This window comes from Mesoplodon mirus (assembly GCF_964341445.2).
Source record: "Mesoplodon mirus genome assembly, chromosome: 17".
NCBI classification, from domain to species: Eukaryota; Metazoa; Chordata; class Mammalia; order Artiodactyla; family Ziphiidae; genus Mesoplodon; species Mesoplodon mirus.
The window spans coordinates 20,210,181-20,232,006 of record NC_138993.1 but is presented as its reverse complement, the minus strand read 5'-3'; the positions used below and the strand labels follow the sequence as shown (position 1 = coordinate 20,232,006).

Genomic DNA, 21,826 nt, shown 5'->3' with positions numbered 1-21,826 from the left:
TGACATGATAGAAGGCAGAATTTTTCCCTCCACACTCAGATACTTATCTGAGTGGATAGTGTGTATCATCACTTAGTTCCTAACCCAGGCTGATGAAAAACCTCAGCCAACAGAATCCTTAACCTGTGCTTGTTTGTAACCTGTAAAGCAGTTCTGTCTTATTAGTTGAAACAAAGTATCCAAATTTAATGAAAGGATTGTGAAACCTGGAGTGTAGATGAAAACTTGGAATAAAAGCAGTGGAAAAATGAGAGAGAAGGGGTCTGGAATGGTGCCAGGGATGACCAAGCCCTTTCCTGGATTCAGCTGATGGTTCATCCACACAACCCAGAATAATTGAATACATAATCTTCTCTAGAATATTCGAATCAAGCTTTTCACGTGAAGTCAGAATTTATTGTTTTGTGAGTGGTGAATGAATTATTTGGGATAAATAAACTATTTGATTTAAATATGAGCAGCCCTATACGGCAACCTGTACTAGGTGCTCCATAAAGGCTTTTTTCCTTTTCTGTTACAGTGTTTCTTAGACCACAGAGAAATTTGGAATCTATAGACCCACAGTTTACAATTCGGCGGAAAATGGAACAGATGAGAGAAGAAAAAGAACTGGTGGAACAGCTCCGAGAGGTACCGGGAAACATTGTATAACTGAGTAATTACTTCCAGAATTGAAGCAGCATTCTGTATTTTTAAAAAGTAGACATTGGGGACTTCCCTGGTGGTCCAGTAGTTAAGACTTCACCTTCCAATACAAGGGATGTGGGTTCGATCCCTGGTTGGGGAGCTAAGATCCCACATGCCTCGTGGCCAAAAAAACAAAACATAAAACAGAAGGAATATTGTAACAAATTTAATAAAGACTTTAAAAATGGTCCGCATCAAAAAAAATCTTTAAATAAAAAAGTAGACTTTGAAGCACTGCAGACTGAATATCTAGTTTCAAATCTAGCCAGCTCACTGTTTGATATTGGACAAGTCACTTAACATCCCTGAGTTTGAGTCTTTTCATGTATTTGAGTCTTTCATGTATTAAAAACAATAGTTCCCATCTACCTCCATGGGATTTTATGAGAAATATATGAGATAATGTAAGTAGAAATACTTAATACCTATGTATAAAAGCTGGTATTATTTCAGTTCTGTATGCTTTAAAAAATGCACTGTTATTAATTTACTTAATAATATGCCATGAATTTAAAGATATTTATAGTTATCCTTACTACGTACCCCAAACCGGCCAGAATTTTCGAATGTCATAATAGGCAAACCGTTTGAGTTCCTACCAAGGGTGAAGTCTTGTGCTGGGTGCCAGGGAAGATTTCAAACTCGGTGATGGCAGGGACCATGGCTGTCTTCTTCCTTGTTGTGTTTCTGTCCCCAGCACAGCTCCTAGTGGGAACTGTGTATGTATTTTTCTACCTTCATGGTCTTTGTCTCTAGTTAGGAGGATCGTATGTAAATATGTGGAAGATCAAACAGCAGGACAAGGGTCAGTCACCAAAGAACACACTGGTATTAGTTATTAAAGGCAGTACATCATGAATTACTACATAAGTTCTTTATATTTAAAGCGAAGTGCCATAGCCATGAACTAGATGAATATAAGAAGCTTCTTGAGGAGGTAGATTTTATACTACATCTTCTCCTTTCACTAGCAAATGATTATTGACGGCTCTCTGTGCCAGGCTGGATAGTCTAGGTGATAGACAGAGAAAAGAACAAAAAGGTCCCTGCTCGCATGAAGCCTGTAGTCTATTGAGAAGACAGAGTAAATAAGAAGGAAACAAATAAATACACAATTTCAGATAGCAATGAGTTCTACAAATGAGCAGTGAATCCTATAATTAAAATTAAAGCTGAATTAAGGTAGGTCAGAATCTTTGTTGTTGCAGACGATACTTTATATACGGTTTAACATGCAGTCAGGAGGAAAGAAAAAAAACCCAGAAACCTCTTACCACCACTTTAAGCCACTGTGGTTGACTCAACAGTCGCAGAGGGCAAGTCAGTCCTCTGTCATTTGCCTAGAATATTTGGATGTGCCGTAAACTTGGGAGGTGAACTTTCAGAGATATGTAAACATAAGATCAGAAGTTGAGCTATGCCTCTCAAAGAGTGATATAATTTTATCTTAAAGCCTGGGTCATATTGATAGCTTATGTTTTAATTTAGTGATGTAAAATTAGAGACTGAAAGCATGCTTGGAAAAAAATGAGGCGTCTATACAAGACAGTTCTGAAAGAGAATTATGCAACCCTGTTACATGCACTGATTTTCAAGTGCTTCACTTATTGCAGATCTCCCAGTAAAGTCATCCTTTCTTACGCTGTTATCCATTTACAAGGAGCTTCTGCTGTAAAGCAGAAATTTGTATTTGAAGTTTTAAAAACTGATCTATCTACTTCTGCTTCTGAGGAGATGGAGTTGATGTACTTTTCCCCATTCATCCCACTAAGTACAACTAAAACCCCTGGTGATTATATATAAAATAAGCATAGGATCACTCTGAAAAGTGGAGAGAATAATTCAGACGAGCTGGGCTCCTTGGGACTAGGAATGACAGTGGTGGTGAGTCCAGTGGGATTTCTTTTTTGCCTTATCTTTCTCAGACTTGAAGGTGAAGTAGTTAGAAACCGGAAATGCTAATGGGCACAAATTAAGAAAAAAAAAAGTCCCAATGAAAGCTTGCTTACTTTAGTCAAAGGACCAGAAAAGGGGCAGCCTAGTGAGATAGAAAGTTTTTAGACATTAAAGGCTCTACTCCAGCTAAACGCTACAGAAAACGTGTGGTCCCACCCCTACCCTTGCCTGCAAAGATGGCGTAGGCAGCTCGACTTTAACCTCTGCCGGGATGGTATCAGAGAAGGCCAAGTTGGGAGCCAGGAATTTCATTCCCACGAGCTAAGAATGATCCCGTCCCCTCCCATGGTATCAGTGGAGCCCACATGGGGAGCCTGGATTTCCACACCCACACCAGTCACTGACAGCAAGTGGGAATCTGCATTTACACAGCAGTAACAAGGTGGTAGCCTCCCTTTCCCTGCCAGAGCAGTGTCCAAAAAAGCCAGCTAAAACAGAAAGTTTAAATAGAATCCAGAGTCTCATAATACCAGAAATGTCCAGGTTTCAACCAAAAAAATCACTCATTTGGGCTTCCCTGGTGGCGCAGTGGTTGAGATTCTGCCTGCTAATGCAGGGGACACGGCTTCGAGCCCTGGTCTGGGAGGATCCCACATGCCACGGAGCAACTAGGCCCATGAGCCACAACTACTGAGCCTGCACGTCTGGAGCCTGTGCTCCGCAGCAAGAGAGGCCAGAATAGTGAGAGGCCCGTGCACCGCGATGAAGAGTGGCCCCTGCTTGCCACAACTAGAGAAAGCCCTTGCACAGAAACGAAGACCCAACACAGCAAAAATAAATTAATAAATTAATTTTTTAAAAAAATCACTCATTCTACCAAGAACCAGAATGAATGTGAAAGGATAATCAACAGATGACAGCACTATTGTGGCAGAGATGTTATCCTCTGACAAAGATTTTATACTGTTCATGATAGAAATGCTTCCACAAGCCATTACGAACACAGGTGAAACAAAGAAAAAAATAGAATGCCTCTGCAAAGGAATAAAAAATTTTAGCAGAGAAATAGAAGACATGAAGAAGGACCAATGGAAATTTAGAACTGCAGAATACATTATCCACAGAAGAAGCCCAGGGGGTGGGCTCAACAGCAGAATGGAGGTAACAGAGGAAAGAATCAGTGAACTGGAAGAAAGAACAATAGGGATTACCTAATCTGAGTAGCAGAGAGAAGACAGACTGAAAATAAATGACCAGAGAGCCCCAGGGACCTGTGGGCGTGTAACAGATGATACACATTCATGTCATGGGAGTCCTGGAAGGAGAGGAGAAGGAGAGTAGGGCCAAAGAGGTTCTGGGGGGTGGGAGGGAAGTGGGTGTGGCTGTAAAACAGCATTGTGAGAGAGCCTTGTAGTGATGGACATGTTCTATCAATGCCAATGTCCCAGTTGTGAAGTTGTAGTATATATTTTTGAAGGTTGTTACCTTAGAGGGAAACTGGGTAAAGGGTACATGAGCTCTCTCTGTATTACTTCTTATAACTCCATGTGAATTTATAATTATCTCAAAGTGTTTAATTTTTTAAAAAGGAAGAAAAATTGATTTTTGAACTAAAGCATGGTCTGAGAGAAAAGCATCTCTTAATCCCTTTTCTGCCCCTTGCAGTCTGTCTGAACCAGTTGGATTTTTTAATTTATTTTTGTTTATTTTATTTTATTTTATTTATTTTTTATTGAAGTATAATTGACTTAAAATATGATTTTAGTTTCAGGTGTACAACATAGTGATGTGATATTTTTACACATGGCAAAACGATCACTATGGATTTGGCTTTTATTGTTCAACTCATTCTGTTTTTCTATTTTCATTGCTAAGTCTGAGGCAATGTTGAACTTAAGAAGTCCATTTTTTGTTTTTGACTGTCTCAGGTCTTCATTGTGGCACATGGGATCTTCACTGTGGCATGTGGGATCTTTTGTTGCATCACATGGGCTTCTCTCTAGTTGTGGCATGTGGGTTTTCTCTTCTGTAGTTGTGGTGTGGGGTCCAGAGCACATGGGCTCTGTAGTTTGTGGCACTCGGGCTCTCTAGTTGAGGTGCGTGAGCTCGGTAGTTGTGGCGCGTGGGCTTAGTTGCCCCGCGGCATGTAGGATATTAGTTCCCTGACCAGGGATCGAACCCGTGTCCCCTGCATTGGAAGGCAGATTCTTTCCCACTGGACCACCAGGGAAGTCCCAAGAAGCCCATACTTTTAAAAATTCAACTAATTAAAAATTTTAGACACAACTGAATTTGTTTTTCTACAGAGGGATTTTTATTTTAATATCTTTTGAAAAGGTTGAAATCATGTCAGTGTTTTCCACGTGTTCTTATCCTTCTCCATAATGAAACTTAAGTCTCAATTCATAAATACCCATAACTATTTTACCCTCAGTTGCCTGAGAGCAATTGGCTTCCTTCTGATTCCTTCCCAGAGCATCGAGATGAGACTCAAGGTCAGCTTGCACGAAGACCTGGGGGCTGCCCTCATGGATGGCGTCGTCCTCTGCCATCTAGTCAACCACATCCGCCCGCGATCCGTTGCAAGCATCCATGTCCCCTCACCAGCAGTCGTAAGTAACACCATATAAAGGGAAACTAACTCTTACATCAAACAAACTCCTTTGGGATAGTATTGCTGGTTAAAGATACCAAAGGGATCTCCAGGACCCTGCTCAAATCCTCTGTGTTGGGCCCTAAACAACTAGAAGAGCAGAAAAGGAATAGCATTTCTGAATGAAGCAACATTTTCACTGTAAAAAGGGAAAATATTTAGAGTAAGTATGTAAAGGACAGAAAAGGAACTTACTTCAAATATAAAGCAAAACACGTTAAAGAAATGCTTGGGGTGCTAACTTTAAGACTGTAGAGACACAAAGATTCATTCCTCACAAGGAATTATTTAAACAGTGAGAAGCCTTTTTGGAAGACTTCTTTTGGTTGGTGAGTTCTCTTCTAAATGGAAACTCTTTCCTCTATTAATTATTGAGGATTTTAGAATAGCTCTGAAAAGATGTGGATTCTGTATAAAATATCATTTGTAATCTGTCAGGCCAGAGGTTGGTCAGCTGGTCATTAATTCAGCAATTCCTTGATCACTAGCTGTGCTCAGGGGTAGGTTGGAGATACCAAGGAAACTGGGGAAAGATGAAAGAGACCGAGTGAGATGCCATTCGTCCCTAAGAATCCTCGTCTCCATGTGGGGGAGATAAAGCAGGCACTGGCATCCTCTTCCTATAATCATGGACCATATTACCATCCAGAAGAGAGCTATGGAGTCATTTTATGGTCATTCAGATGAGGGAGGGGGAATCAAAGATAAGCTGGTCTTTGAAGCCTACGTAGGGTTCAGACAAGTAGAGAAAACCTCTATCCATACTGTTTACTATTAGGTGAAGCAGCAGAGTTTAGGGGCTAAGAATGTAGGGGTTGGATTCCAATTCCACATCTATATAATCCATATGACTTTGGGAGTTATTTAACCTTTCTTTAACTTGATTGGCTCTTCTCTGTCATGGAACTGCTCCCATGAGGATGAAATGAGGGCCTACATGTGATATAAATGTGAATGCAAGCCATTGTGATCATTAGTGTTTATGAACAGATTTTTCAAAAGCCAGAGCCCCCAACCTCAAGGCACAGTGTTCATAAAATATCATATGAAGAGTGTGTGGAGTGAAAGCCTCATGTGAAGCCCCACTCCCCGCCCAGGAAAGCATCGTAGTGGCATTATTTTTCTTAGTTTCTTAGTTTCTTAGTTTCTTTTCTCTTGGCAGCAGGAAAATTTAGCTGATTTCGCATTTCAACTGTCAGTTTTCTTTCTATACAGTTGAATATATTTTTCCCTTCAAAAGACTGACCACTTTTTTGCCTCAGAAAACACAGGAAAAAAAACCAAAACAAAACAATTTGTCTTCTGATTCAAATTTGCTTTATCTGCCTTAGTTTGGGCAGTAAATTCTGTCCTATAATCGAATATGAAAAAGTTTTGAAGTCTAAACTACTGTTAAGTTGTTTGAGCTGTGTACCAGATTCCCATTCAGTGTTTTTCCCCAACTTATAAGAAAGAAAGTACGATTCCTCAGCCTCCAATTTAAATATACCGTTATTGTGTTATAAGGTATGAGGACACTATGAATCATGTATCTACACACATTGGTATATTTGATCAATTCTTTAGGAAAAAATGCTACATTCTTTGGTTGTCACCTTTTATCTTTTTCAAATGAAAAAATTTAATTGAAAATATAATGGGAATAATGCTTGATTGGAGAAAATGGAGAAATGCAGGAGGAAAATATATCATGTTCTATCCCCCCACCCAAAGACAACCACTGTTTACATTTTGGCTTTTATGCTGCTAACATTCCTCCTACATATAAATTGTTTTTGAACTGTGAGCTCTCATATATACTATTTAGTAGTTTTTAAAATTTATGAAAACCTAAGTATTTCCCCAGGTCATTAAAACTCTTCATAAATATCCATTTTAACAACTGTGAAATATTTTAGCTTATGTTATTATATTGTAGTTTTCCTTTCTAGAAATGTTTCTAAATGTCCACTTCTCAGAAATTCTTCACTGAGCATCTTGAGCTCCCATTGACCAGACCCAGCCACGGCGTAGCGGTAGAACCCGCTTCCGTCTCCAGTCTGTGCCTTCACTGTCCACTCCCGTGTTTGCACAAGTTGCTCACTCTAACCTAGAAGGCTGCTCCCCACCCTGTCTCTAAATCTCGTCGCCTTGCAGCATCACCAGCTTTCTAATAAAACCAAATTGCTTTGGCGAGAAAGAGAGTCATTGGCCTGGTGAATTTAACCCTTCATATAGAAATATATTTGCTGATGGGAAAAGGTGATGTTTATGGTGTACTTTTAAGTAAACTAAAGCAGGTTACACAACAATATGATCTTATAAAAACTGTGTGTGTGTGTATGTGTGAATCCACACATATACATTCACATGTGCAGAAAATCTTGCACACGTGTATATACATATATACATGTATGCAGAAATTCTACATATAAACACATATCTATGTGTGTATATGTATATATATATGCATATCTTTGTGTACACACACAGTGTCTAGAGGAATATAATCCAAAATATTAACAGCTCTATAGGTGAATGTTTCTGGATAATTTTTTATTGTCTTCTGTTTGCTTATGTATTATTTTTCTCCAATAAACGTGTAGTACTTCTGCCATTTAGAAAGTTTAAATTTTAACCTGTTATTACAAGTATTTCTCTTAATAATTCTTTATTTCTGAATATTTGCATTTATAGCCTAAACTTAGCATGGCCAAATGCAGAAGAAACGTGGAAAACTTTTTGGAAGCATGCCGAAAATTAGGAGTACCAGAGGTAACATCAAACTTAGTTCCAGTAACTATGTTTGAGTAAAGATTTTAGTTAATATATATGGTTGAACCTATTGAATAGATATACACCTTTGTCCATCCTTTTTCATCTCAGTCTTTCTTGAGGAATAATGTTGAATAAGTTACATAAAATTTTAGTTTAAATTACTCTATTGCAGTGAAATAAAAATGGCTTAAAATGGTATGGTCAATTCTGAAGAAAAGGGGAATATAATTTTTTTAAGGTTTTGAAATAAATGCAAAATTCCAAACTTAAAAAAAAATTTAGTTAGCTTGATTCTCTTCTCAAAGAACAGAAATTGCTGAAGCTTCAGGGAGCCTTCTGTGGGTTACATAGGGTAGAATTTTGGAGGTAATGATTTTTCCCTATCCAAAGCTCTTAAGCACAGTAGACCTGTAGTTGACCACTGATTTGTTGATTTGCACTCCTTGTAGGTTTGGGGTATGTAGTTCAAAATAATAAGCATTGAAAATACTATAATTATTGTTATTATTATCATTCATCACAACCATTCATAATAACAATGTTTGTATATTGCTTTATAGTTTGTTAACTGTTTGCATTTACATTTTCCCTTTTAGTCCACTGTAGACCCAATTGGCAATTCCCTGTAGCCAGCCCAGCAATGATTTGCTACTTTTTCTTTCTCCCAAGCTAAGCCCCAGCCTTAGCCTCAGCCAGATAAGATAGCTGATTTGGGTCTTCTAACGACTTTACTATCAGTAACATAAAATGATTTCTTAGGGAGATAAAAGACAGTTCACTCAGAATTTGGGGATAAGTTGATAAGCTTTTCATCATTGTGATAAAGGGAAATAGACAGAAACTACATTTCTTAAAATTTTCTTCTGTCTTTTCTAATGTTCCAGGAATAAAGTAACTACAAACTATCATGAGATACTGTTTTTGCGTATGTGAAGGAATTACATTTTCATGTAGTTCTACTAATTGATAGGAGTTAGTTATTGGAATTGAGTAAGGCTTTTTCTCCCTCCCTCCCTCCCTCCCTCCCTCCCTCCTTCCTCCCTCCCTCTCTCCCTCCCTTCCTTCCTTCCTTCCTTCCTTCTTCCTATTTTTCAGCTTGGTGACATTTGAAGGTGAGAGTTAAGTGGTGGGCTTCTAATCTTATTTGAGGAAAAGGAGAGAATTATTAAAACATCTTTAAGTCAAAACTGTACCAATTAAAAGAAGCTTTCAAATTCGTTTTTAAGTAGAGTGTAATCTTTATATAAGGTACCAAATGTCTTTATGATCAATCCAAATGTCTTTCAGCAATGTTAATCTGTGTGTCTGTATTGTATGTGTTCATTTTACTATTGCCCATACATTCTTGGCTTCAAATGTTCGTGAAATTCTCATGCGCCTACCATTTTTAATGATTTGATTCCATCATGGGTTAATAAGTGTGTGTGAATCAAAATTATCACACCAAGTTTCAGATTGTACATTATTTGTGTCTGTACTCAAAAGCGCTGATGAGTTATGACCAATCCCCTGTGATATTTAAAAACTCATCATTTTTCTTGGCGTATGATGACACAAAATGATGTGGAAATGCCCTTAACCATTTATTGTGAGTAAAGATTGGTAATTATGATTTCCTTCTAAAGTGAGGAAAAGGAAATTAAATTAGCATCAAAATGCAGAGAAAATTTTATCATAATATCTGAATTATGCCCCTAGCACTAATAGGCAACTGATAATTCCGGAGACAATTGAATTACAAGAAGTAAATCATCTTTTTTGCCAGTGTCCCAACTTAACTATGCTTAGTAAGAAATATATCACTAAGGCTATTTTTGAAACGATTTTTAAGATTTGAGGTGATTTTCAAGTTTGCATTGTGTATGTGTGTGATTGTGTGTACATCTGTATCCATCCTGATGGATAATCCAGTAGCATCTTACTGGTGACTAGAGTTACATTAAGTTCATTGCTACTAGAAAAAGTCTGTTGGTTGGTTAGCAGTTGAACTTCTTTAGTGAGATATGTTAAAGGAAGGGAGGAATATTCTAGTGGAAAACCAGAAATTGCAATTGGAGTGCAGCTGGCAAAACTTGCTATATATACTCAAAGGAACGTGCTTTCATCTCTTGGAATAAATGAGTCATAAATTATTGGAAATGAGGAAATGTTTTCATCTAGGAATGCGATACTAAGTTGGGGGAGGGGTGGAAATAACCCCTTCTTCCACTACTTAAGATGGGTGATGATTTGAGTGTATATGTGGCACACTGCAATTCAAGTTGCAGGAATTCTCCCCTTGCAGTCAGACATTTTAAAAGTCTGGTACTTAAAAGCGGAGGACCTTTAACGTTACATTTTCTTTTTTTGCTTCAAGCTTAATATTTGGGTAACAAAATACTCACTGATTTCCTGGCAGCTTAGTGAATTCCTCCTAATTTGCAAGCTCGCCCTGCTTTCTTCTCCATCCATAACTTATCTACATACACACACCGATAAGTCACGGAGATGTGGAATTCTGTATTATTTTAAGCTAAATAGCTAATTGACAATGATAAATCATCCTGTAGAGACTGAGAAGTCACAGCTGTGCTCTCAGCCCGAGTTTGTTGCCCTTTGTAATAGAATCACAGTTTGAAACTACAACCCAAAGTCAGGGTCGGCAGCTTACTCAGTTTTATCAGGTTCATCTGGGTGGAATGTGGTCACTGAGCAAATGATGATATATAAATTAATACGATGGGAAGGAAGCGATTTTAAAATTGTTCCCGTTGTTATAGTTTTTATTATATTTTCTCTAGAAGTCCCCAGGAACCCAGACCCAGGTACCTGCCTCAGGGTTGGTCAAGGTTCATGAAGCATTTTATTGTGTGCCCAGTGGAGTGGCTTCCCTGTAAATGTGGCTTCTTCGAATTGGCTGCATTCAGAACTGCACACGGTGTAAGCGGCCTAGTTTATTTGCAGAAGGTCGGAGTCTGCACCAAGAGTAGATGGATACGGCGACTCTAGACCTCTGTCTGTTGTTCCTGACGTTTGGACGAGGCTACATCTATACCTTTCTTAGTCCAGGGGCACAGACAGGACTTGGCAGTCAATGCCACCTATAGAAAGGAGTTGACATCACAGAAAGAAGTGGGCGTTGGGTTTCTGGAGAAATTCTGTTAGGGCGACAGCAGGCGTATTTGCCATCATCTGTGAGGGATTCTGGGAAGAGGTAGAGGTTTGCTGATGAGAATACCAAGGGCAGATCCTGAAACACAAATCGGAAATGCGCCCCGCCCCCCTCACCCTCACCCTGCCGGCAAATTCCTTTTCTGATGGCAGAGTTAATCTCTTCAGGTAGTGATTTCAGCCTGGGTCACTTCCTGCTGCCCATTTCCAGTGCCTTGGAGTTTTTTGGTTTTGATTTGGTTCTTCTGTTTGGGGCCAGTTCTTCAACTACTGGGACAGATTGAGTGACTGCCACCTGGAAGGAGAGGCGTGAGGGCGAGTGCGGAGGATCTGTGAGCAGAGCGAGGGACACAGGTTTGGGGTGAATTAGCCGCACCTGTGCTGTTCACTGGTTATGTGCCCTGAGGCAAGCGCATTAAAGCCCGGAGCCGTGAACCACTCGCCGGGACCTTCTGGCAGCTGCATCATCTTCTCAAATGCTCACGGTTGAGGCTCGGAGGCCAATATTTTATTACCCTGCTCTGAGGATACTGAGGCCCAGAGACGTTACACAATTTCCTAAGCTCACGCCCGCAGCTGGGAAGCAGCAGAGCTGGCGTTCGAACCCAGGTCCGTCCGCGCCCAGCGCCTGCCTTCTTTCCGGCACACACAGGGGCTCTCTGCGGCCGAGTTCCCTGCTCTGCAAACTGCAGGTGTTGGACTTAAGCAGTGGATTAAAACCACGTTCTCAGAGCCCCTTGATTCTTTCTGAAGCCAAGGCGCGGCTGCAGATCACTCCCACGCCCTTGATTCAGCCACGGCAGTTTCCGCTTTGCCTGTGTGGCATGCATCGGCTTTCCAGTTAAGAGTTCCTTGGGGGGGAAAGTGTCCTGTTGCTAATTATAGTTTGAAAATCACTAGACCCTTAAGGTTACTTTGAGCTGATAGTCCATGGACGCTCAGCTCCATCCCGCAGCGCCATGATTGCTTTCCCCCATCAGCTCCTCTGAGGCGGGAGACGCAGGAAAATTACCCCACGTGCCTCAAGGCACCCTGGGAAATCTGGGGGTCAGATGATGTTGCTGGCCCCATCCCATGGCCCCTTGTGGTGCTGATGCCGCTGGTCAGACTGCGCAGCTGTCTCTGACCTCTGGTGCAGCTTGATCTTGAACACAGGCCTTGGCGGGCTTCCAAATTCTTCACTATCTACTCTTTGTATCACCCAGGAATCTGATTTCAATTAAGCCTTGGAGTCCTGAGGCTATTTGTGGACATACTGAGGCTTCCTTTGCCTTTCCTGAGTCAGCTTGGTCATTCCTGGCCTCTCATCTTGATGTGGAGGATTCACGATTGGCTATTGGGGGTCTCCGGTTTGATCCAAGTTTAGGGCTGTTTTAGGACTCTTACTAGTATTGTCTCAGGCCGAGAGAAATCTCTCATTTGTGAAGCATCATAGAAAATAGATATATATTTTTTTACTCACCAGGGAAGTATTTCACCTTGGTTTTATTTTTTTATTTTTTTGGAGGGGAAGACACTCTGGTCTTTTTCTAAAGGGAGATCCCCTGGTCTCTTTCTCTTGGAGGAGACACCCTGGTCTTTTTCTGAGAGAAATTGCCCTGGTCCCTGTCTGAGGGGAGACACTGACGTCTCTGTCTGAAAGGAGGCTCCCTGGTCTCTGTCTGAGGGAAGATGCTCTGGTCCCTTTCTGAGGGGAGACCCCCTGGTCTCTGTCTGTCTACTTGATGTTAAATAAGTAGCCTTGGCCTCCAACCTCTGTAAGGAGCAAGGTCCTTAATTTAACAGACTTGCCCTGTTTAGAGGAGGAAGGGACATGGAATAGAAATGCACCTTGTTTTCTAGCTGCCCAGCCTCTCCTGTTCATTACTGTCTCCAGAGAGGAATTGGGGAGGAGGGTCAGGGCAGCAACTCCATCAGCTGTACAGGGCTCTTGCCTGCCGGATAGCACAGAGGCCAAGGGTCCTCACTAGACGGTGGCAGGTGGAAGGTTTTCCTTCCATATCTACAAGGACAGGTCCCTTGGTGTCCAGCCTCTGCATCAGCCAGATGGAGTTAAAAATAAAATCCTAAAGTACACTGAGATGCTAACGATGATTGCATTGATAAAGTGGAATTATGGCTGAGTCTTCTTTTCAGTGCCTTTCATATTTGTATTTTGTTGACTTTTATAAAGAGATATTATTTTTGAAAGTAATTGCAAAACTTTTCCTACTTTATACCTGCTGTAAGGGTTTAGCACAGTTTATGTAAATGATCTGAATTTTTTAAATCGAAAGACGTTCTATAAATTGAAGCTACCTTTTTTGTTTGTTTGTTTTAATCTTGAGAATAGGAGATATGAATTCCTTCGCCTCTTTGAACCTTATGTGTCTTTTTTCCCCCAAATCAATGACTTTAGTGTCAATTTAAGTCATAACTAATAAACACTTTTGGGGGATGGTGAGATTCTTATTACAAGATTTATTTTAAGTTTCCATTTACATTGGTTACTTCCGAGGTTGGATGATCAGAGGTGCAGATTGACGCCAAGTTATTATTTTATTAATGTAAATTTTTAAATCCCTAATGCATTAAGAAGAGCCAGTCTCTAGCTTGTAAAACCAGTCATCTCCAATGGTTAGTAGGTGTGTATCACCATCCATGTAAGAATCCTTTCCCCCTGTGTGTCTCCTGGTGGTAGAGACACTTCCGGTCAGTGGTCTGACATTGGTACATGGTTGAGGACAAATACTTTCTCGAAGCAGCATCTTCAAAGAGCTTGAAATTGCATTTCTAGATGAATTAGCTTACTGATATTAGAGTTACTAAGTGCATAAAATTGGTGATTAGTTCTTACATATCTGGAGAAAACTCTGGAAACCTTTTCCTGCCTCACTCCACTCTCTGCCAAATTACACCTTGTCAGTTAGGGCTTTACATTTTCAGAATGACCGTCAACATTCTTGTGCTATGACATTTTAGATTAAAAATACTTTGTAAGCATACTGCCTTTCAAAATTAAATTTAAATAAACTATTTATAAGCATACTGCCTTTCAAAATCAAATTTAAATAAACAATATATTCTACATTTCTTAGAATTTAGTCTGTATTATACTCAGAATGCCTGTAAATTAGACCTTTTGATCGATGTGTGTACGTTTTTGTTTCTATCTGTAGTATTTGGGGAACCTGAGTTAATCTTTAATAGTAATCTTAGTCACACACTCTTGTGTTGACTTGTATGAGAATCAGTGAACTTCTGGTGATTGTGATTTCTGTTCACTGTAACGGGAATTAGCATCTGCACTTGCCGCTCGGGACTCTGAGTGTATTAACTATGTTTTTTAAATGCCTTGCAATAATTACTAATGCTCTGTAAATACATGGTGAAACTTGGCCTCTTTCAATTTCCTTCCTTTTTAGTGTTTTCCTATTGTAATTTTAAGAAAAAAATAAAGCATAATCTGTAAGTCCCTCTTATTAAGCCTGAAATTTGGAAAGCACAAGGCTCAGAAAACTCCCAGGTTCCCCTGGCAACTTCAGCCCTGGTTCCCATCATAGCATCCTTGAGGGACTGATCTGACGGCCATGGGCTGTGTGATGGGGGGTGGAATCAGAGAGTAACCCACACTCCACACATTATGATGCTTCAGATTTTTGCCTCCCAGCCAATCTTAGACCCATACTTTTTTCTTCAGAGATCGTGATTTAATTTAAACCACCCGCTATGGAGAGTCTAAGCTTTACCCACTTTAATCTGAATAAAGCCCAGAATCTGTGGCATCATGAAATTATTTCCAGAATGAGAAGAATGGTCTGTGTTGCCTACCCATGCGAGAAGTGTACCACTGAATAAATACACTGGAAACTGCAGACAATCTAATTCTTAGTTCTTTGATGGAGTTGCTGGGGAGCAGACCAGACATTTTCCATAGGCTTCTGGGAAATGTATTGAAATATATCCTGGAGATAAAATGATTTGCTTTTAACATGGAAATACCACTTTGATGACAATCACATCTTAGTGTGCATATGCCTTCTGTCTTATGTCTGTTTTCCTCAGAGTTCACTGATTAAGCACACCATTGCAATAGAAAATTCTTATTGCAATAGAAATCTCCTTCTCTTAGATGTTTCCCCATCCGTTAATTCCTGATCAGCATCTCTGTCACAGTGAAATCCATTCTATGTGTAGCTGTTTTAATTCTTGAGAAAATAACAATGGTAGCTTGATTCCTCTAAATGCGCTGAGAAAAGATGCACAGTGTGAATAGATATAGCATGATTTATTAATATCCTTTAAAAAATCTTTTGTTAAGAGGATCTCTACCTTAGTAATTTAAGATTAGAAGGTTTATAATCTTATCAACGCACTTACATTGATTATCCCTCTTTACCAGAGGGCATCAACCTAACTGCAGAAGATACGGGCAAGACGGAATCTCTATCTTAGAATCATCTTTCAGTTGCTCTGTGATTTGCATCTGCTTAGCAGTGATGCTAAAACAAAGGGCAATATTGTTGCAAAGTATATTATAAAATATATAATATATATATTTTTTAAATGCTTTGCCTAATTTGGACATAAAGCTGCATTTATGAGATATATCACAGATATTTTCAATCCTTGTTTAATTTGGAAACAAAGCCAGAACTTTGGTACATACTGACATAGCAATAATAATCATTTTTAATTTGAAGCTGGTCATTTCTGGTTCAGGAATTCAGGGTATCAGAAAACCATTTGCTTCCTGATAGCAGTAGGCATCCAGAGGTCAACTCATAGGACTATCTTATTTGTGCGTTTAGTTGATAAAGTAGGAATTTTGCCTCCTTACATGGTGACTGTCAAGTAGACAAAACACGGAGGCCTGTTCTCCCCGCCCCTCCCCCTACACATACCTGTTTAGTGGTGAAGAAATTTACATAATTCCTCTATGCAGGAATGTACCTTTATTCTAACTGCAGATCTAAGAAGCCTCTTTTAAACTTTTGGTTTATGTCCAGTTGTGAAAATGTGAAATTTAATGTGGTTTTTGGGCACATGTAGGGACATGATTAAAACTAGCATTCCCCAGAGTTTATCAATAATCCTAAAAGGAAAACAAATTAGGCGCATGTATTCCCTTTCGGAGAGAAATACTTTATATTCAGTCTTCATAGACCAGGGTAAAAAATGCACTAAGAGAATGGTGAGGAAAGGTGGGGGTTAAGTTTTTAAGTTTGTATTTTTCCCTTTAGTAAAGTGAAGACCTAAATGTCCCAGGTGCAAAAGCTCTTATTTTTATGCCATTGCTGACTCATGATACCACTTAAATATTAAAACTGTTTGAATACCAGAAGGATGTATAAATTACAGAACCTTCTGTTCCTCGATAGTGAGATTCTGGGTGAGGCATTTCTTTGTCCTATTTGCATAGACTGTGTCGGGTATGCTGCTTTTTGTAATTAATTAAAAAATCTGTGGTGGAACGGGTTCTACCTGCTTGAAATAAGGGGTTACTCTTGCCATTTGCTAGTAACTAAACATGTGTGCTTCTTTTCAGCCGTTGTTCTGTGTATTTTTAATTGTATGCACTGTCTCTTTCTGTTCTGATGGCTGCCCTCGGAATAGGCTGACCTCTGCTCTCCGTATGACATCCTGCAGTTGGATTTTCGTCACATTCGAAAGACTGTTGACACTCTGCTGGCACTCGGGGAGAAAGCCCCACAACCACCTTCCGCCCTCCGCGCCAGGGACCTTATAAGCTTCTGTCTTGTCCATATTCTCTTTGTAGTTCTGATCTATATCACTTACCGCTGGAATGTTCTGTCTGCGTAACGCCCGCATGTGCATCCCTACACTCTGCTCTGTCGCCCTGCTCCGTGACAGGGTCCTTCCTCCCTCTGGGCCTTTGCCTTGCAAGCTTCCATCCCTGTCATCTCTTCAGTAATCTCTGGAGTTTTGAAGCCGCACGTTTCCACATCAGATTTTCCAGAAGCACAAACTTGATAGAAAGCAGCTCCCATGAGATAGTTTCTCTGACTTGCTGAGAAGCAGTGAGGAAGGACAGTGTGTGTCCACACCTCTTGCTTCCTCATCCCCATGGTGCCAGCAGCAGTGCTCTGCAGTGCCTCTTCTCTCTCCCAGTGAGCTTTGCTGCCCTGGGTAGAGGCGAAGAAGGTTCCAGAACAGGAGCAGAGGGGATTTAGCGTATGAACATCCTTCCATTGGGTCAGTATTTAAGTCGACTCCTAATTCAGGATTGGGCAATTTAACTGTAGAGGGAAGACAGAAAGCCAGCATTTGGGGTCCAATTTGGTCTATAACAATCTTTAAGAATGCCCCTGTTGACCAAGTTGAAAAATACCATCTGGAGAATGACTGCTTTGCTGGCCATCCAGCTGGCTTCCTCCCTGCTTCCTGCAGCGGGAGCTGTGAAGGGCACCAGGGAGGGTGACCCCCCACTTCCACCCTGAGTGAGCCCCTCTGCCCTGCTGCCTGAGACAGAGCTGTGCAGAAGGGCGCTGGGGAGGAAGGGTCCGGCGCGGTCAGAGCGCCCCCTGGAGGATCCGCGGCACACCACTCTTTCTGCGTAGTTTTACTCATTCCTTGTTTGGTCTACTCTGACCGAGGCTCTTAGAAAAGCATTTTCCAAAAAGGGGTTCTATTTTTAAATAATGTAATGGGTCATTTCGCTTTTTTTTTTCTTTTTTGCTACATCACATCATAACTTCAGGTCTAGAATGTGATGGATTTGACAGTATTTATTTTCAAATAAAGCCATGAGTCATGGAACATTCTTGGGCCTAGGGCTGGGGTTGCTATGACAGGAGCCAATAAGATTGCTCTTATTTTAGAAGAATGTAGTTTCTTCAGTGACTTGAAATTTCCATTTAACCTTTGATTCCCAGTGACATTAGCAACCTGCTTTTACGTTTAAGTAAGCTTAAAGGATTATATATTAATAACTATATCTGCTTTCGGAGCAATGTGATCAGTTTGCAATTAAAGAAAAAAGACATTAGAATCTTATCTAGGACAAGATATTCCTGGTTCTGGGATGTCGTTTTATAATATGAGACAGCCCTGCTCCAAGGTGAAGACAGACTCCCCTATGCTTCAATTTACATCGGGTTGACAAATATTGTTTCTTAAATTGGGGGGGGGGATGATGGAGTTCACCTCCTCAAGATGAATTTCTAGTTTACTCACATGGAAACAGTCTTTATAGATGGCTACTAAGAAGATAATTTTATTTTTCTGAACATTTCCATGAATCCAGGGGACTTGAGGATGTGGAAAGGTCACATAGTTAGAAGAATATATTTATAAAGATCCTTTGTTGGTAAATCAGATTTTCTAACAGGAGACATTCTTTACATGATAATATCTTGAGTTAACTGAGCTCTTCCCTCCTGATTTTGGGTTGATTGGTGAAATACAGGGTATGTGGAATTTATCTAACGTCAGTTGTGTAACAAGTAACCCGCAGATGTACTGAATTGCCTTTGGTGCGATCTTGTACTCTTCAATCTGTAACACAATAAAATCCCTTTGTACGATGTCTAACGAGCACCCTGAGCCATAAGTTGCTTAATAAACACGTTTTGGGTGACAGATCCAAGTTTTTATGGGCCCATCAATACGTTAATTTGTGTGCATCCAGAGTCGCGCTCAGCACCTCTGTCCAGCTCTGCAGCGCACTGAGGCTTCCCTTCAAGGATCACTGCTGCTTGGATTTTTCTTCTTGAAGGGGGTGGGGGGGCACAGGGGAAGAAGAGAGATGACTTACTGGGTGACCACCTGAAAGAATATTCCCTCAGTGAAAACTGAGTAGCGCAATCCTGGGAGATCAGATTTAATTTTCAGTGCTGACTTGACATAGTTCTTTGGCCCTGTTCATATTTCTGTTCTGGCATCCAAAGTATTTTTTGGATGCACTTTCACTTCTCATATCATTAGTGTATCTGTACCCTAATGTGTTGCTCCTCTGGGGATCTGTTGGGTGGTATTTTTTCATCAAGTAGTCTGGTAACAAGCAGAACACAATTAATTTAGCCCTTTAGGCAAAGCTTGGAATGAACTGTCCTGCCCATTACTACTCATTTCTATTCAGAATATTATTAAGCCTCCCCATGGTTCTTCCCCAAGGTACTCACACACCGACTCATAGGCTAGCATGATGCCTGCCATTGCCACGTGACTAGGGATACTTGGCCAACCCACTTGTCATCTGAGAGGTGGTTGGGTGATTTATGTGTGCATACTAAATCTTCCTCTCACAAGGAAGACCATTTTTTTCAGTACTTACAATGCCTGATAAAAATTACCAAGTATTTATTTACATATTCTTTTTGAAATAGAAAGATCTATTTGAAATAGAAAGTTCTCTTTCTCCAGTTCTTCCAATTGGTAGCAACTTGCTACTCCGTGTCAGGATTTCCAAAATATGTGACAACTAAGTAAGTTCTATTAGTTCCTTCTCGTTATGGATTTGTGGTTCGTATGCAGCTCATTGTACTTGGGGAGAGACATATAAAACAGAGGGTTCTCTGATGCCCACCTGACGTTGAACTTGGTGGGACTGGCCTGGAGAGGACTCCGAGGGGCCAGGGACCTCTTCCTATCTCCTGGGCACAGACAGGACCTGCTCGCTGGTTGGTCAAGGACCTTATGGGGAGCAGCATGATGTCGTGGAAGGGGCCCCAGCTGGTGGGAAGGGCCCTACAGAACTCCAAAGCAAGACAGCTGAGTAGGAGTTTCATCAATGAGTAGATAAGTAAAGGCACTTGATATCCTGATACTAGTTATTTGTGAGTAAGAAATTAAATTTAGGACATAGTGGTTAGGGTTATCTCTCTAAAATCCATGCTGGTCTCTGTCATAAGGAAAAAGGGTGTTTCACCTACAGGGTAAAAGTCATAGACAGTAGATTAAAATTTCAGGAGCTTGAAAGTGGTTCGGGATGAGGTGAAAAATATTTTAATGTGATTTTCTTTCAGGAGATTAGGTTTTTAAAATTAGGCTTCAGATTTTGAAATTAGTTCTCAATAAACTGTCAGGTATATATAATAGAATGTACGCTTTTCTCCTTAAGACTATGAGGGTCCAGTTCCTTGCTTTTTCACTGGATTTTGTTTATGATTGTGTTCATTCATTCATTCCTCACATATTGAATGAGCACCCTTTGTACAAGACCCCATCTTGGGGATAAAAAGGTGATCATGACACGTGACCCTGTCTTCAAAAATCAGGAGTCAGCAAACTTCTGTAAAGTGCCAGTAAATATTTTAGGCTTTGTGGGCCATACCATCTCTGTTAGGACCTCCCAGCTCAGCTGCTATAGTGTGAAAGTAGCCACAGACACTTGTAAATGTGTCTCAATAAAACTTTATTTACAAAAACAGGCTATGGGCTGGATTGGCCTGCAGGTTTTTGGACCCTGTGTAGTGGATCTAGTGGACAAATGAAGAATTCAATGTGATAAGGTCCTGTGATAGGTCAGGTACAAGATTCTGTATATGAAACACATGGACAGGGGGGCCCAACCCTGATGGGAGTGGGTGGTCTTTGAAGCCTTCCTAGAACCGTGATGTTTGCACTGAGGCCTTAAAGATGTGTAGGAATAGCCAGGTGAAGGGTGTATGGATTAGGGAGGTGAGAGAAGGGATAGTTGTGTGTAGAGAATAAATGTTCTAGAAAGAAGGACTAGAAAGTAGCATGGCTGGAAAGCAGAGAACCAAATGAAGAGTGACAAGAAATCCTCTCTGTCTGGAAGAGGTTGACGTGGTCTGCATTTCACATCGGAAGAAGCTGCCCCTCGGAGCCCTCACACGGCAAAGCAGGAACTGAAGTTCTCTTACATTAAAATGATGCAGACAGTTTTGTTTTAAGGTTCAATCAGTTAGTGCCAGGACTTTACATTTTAGAAGCAGACTGAACAACATGAAAAGTGCTGCCTGGGTGACTTCATTTTGTCTAGCGGGTGGCCTGGCAGGAGACCTGTGACTGCTGGGGAGCGTAAGAAACTATAGAAAAAGGAGAGCCAGGCGGTGATGGCGATCTACCTGCTCCCGTGAGGCATTTGCCGCCAGAACAAGACATCTGGCCCTCACTGCGAAGAGAAACCAAATGAGCTAAGTGGCAGAGCTAATGCCCTTCCCCAAGCTGAGGGTTCTCTGATGCCCACCTGACGTTGAACTTGGTGGGACTGGCCTGGAGAGGACTCCGAGGGCCCAGGGGCCTCTTCCTATCTCCTGGGCACAGACAGGACCTGCTCGCTGGTTGGTCAAGGACCTTATGGGGAGCAGCATGATGTCGTGGAAGGGGCCCCAGCTGTAAGATGAGACACAAGTTCAAATCCTGGTTGCAGTACTTACCTGCTGTGTGACTTCAGCAAAGTTAAACTCTCTACATCTCAGTTTTCTCCTCTGAAAAGTAAAGATATTGTATCTACCTCGCAGAGTTGTCATAAAGAAAAGACCAACGCAAATCCATAGCATTGGTGCCAGGCCTGTAGGAGGTGCCCCCAGAAGTCTTGCAAAGTTGGAATTTAGTCTTTATGGCTTACCTGCCTTTTCCAACCCTGCGTGTTGTGGCTCAGAAGAGGGGTGGGTGAGGGCATAAGAGTGAATATTTGTTTCCGCCATTGGAGAAACAATGCAAAGGGCAGGACGAGTCCTTCAGAGGGGGGTCAGAATATTTTTATGCAGGATACTA

The 21,826-nt window shown here is 40.9% G+C and overlaps 1 protein-coding gene across 2 annotated transcripts in view; it reads left to right on the top strand.

Annotated features, from left to right (window-relative positions):
- The window catches only part of LRCH1 (leucine rich repeats and calponin homology domain containing 1), a 194,525-nt gene that overhangs the window by 168,291 nt on the left and 4,408 nt on the right, over positions 1-21,826 (top strand). Inside the window, exons 16-19 of one of the 2 annotated variants that reach the window (XM_082602167.1) lie at positions 521-630; positions 5,058-5,195; positions 7,913-7,990; positions 16,739-17,044. In XM_082602167.1, the coding sequence (XP_082458293.1) occupies positions 521-630; positions 5,058-5,195; positions 7,913-7,990; positions 16,739-16,945 (533 nt within the window). In that variant the 3' untranslated portion in view covers positions 16,946-17,044. Of the gene's footprint in view, positions 1-520; positions 631-5,057; positions 5,196-7,912; positions 7,991-16,738; positions 17,045-21,826 lie in introns of those variants that run through there. The other variant, XM_082602166.1, reaches the window with a different exon arrangement.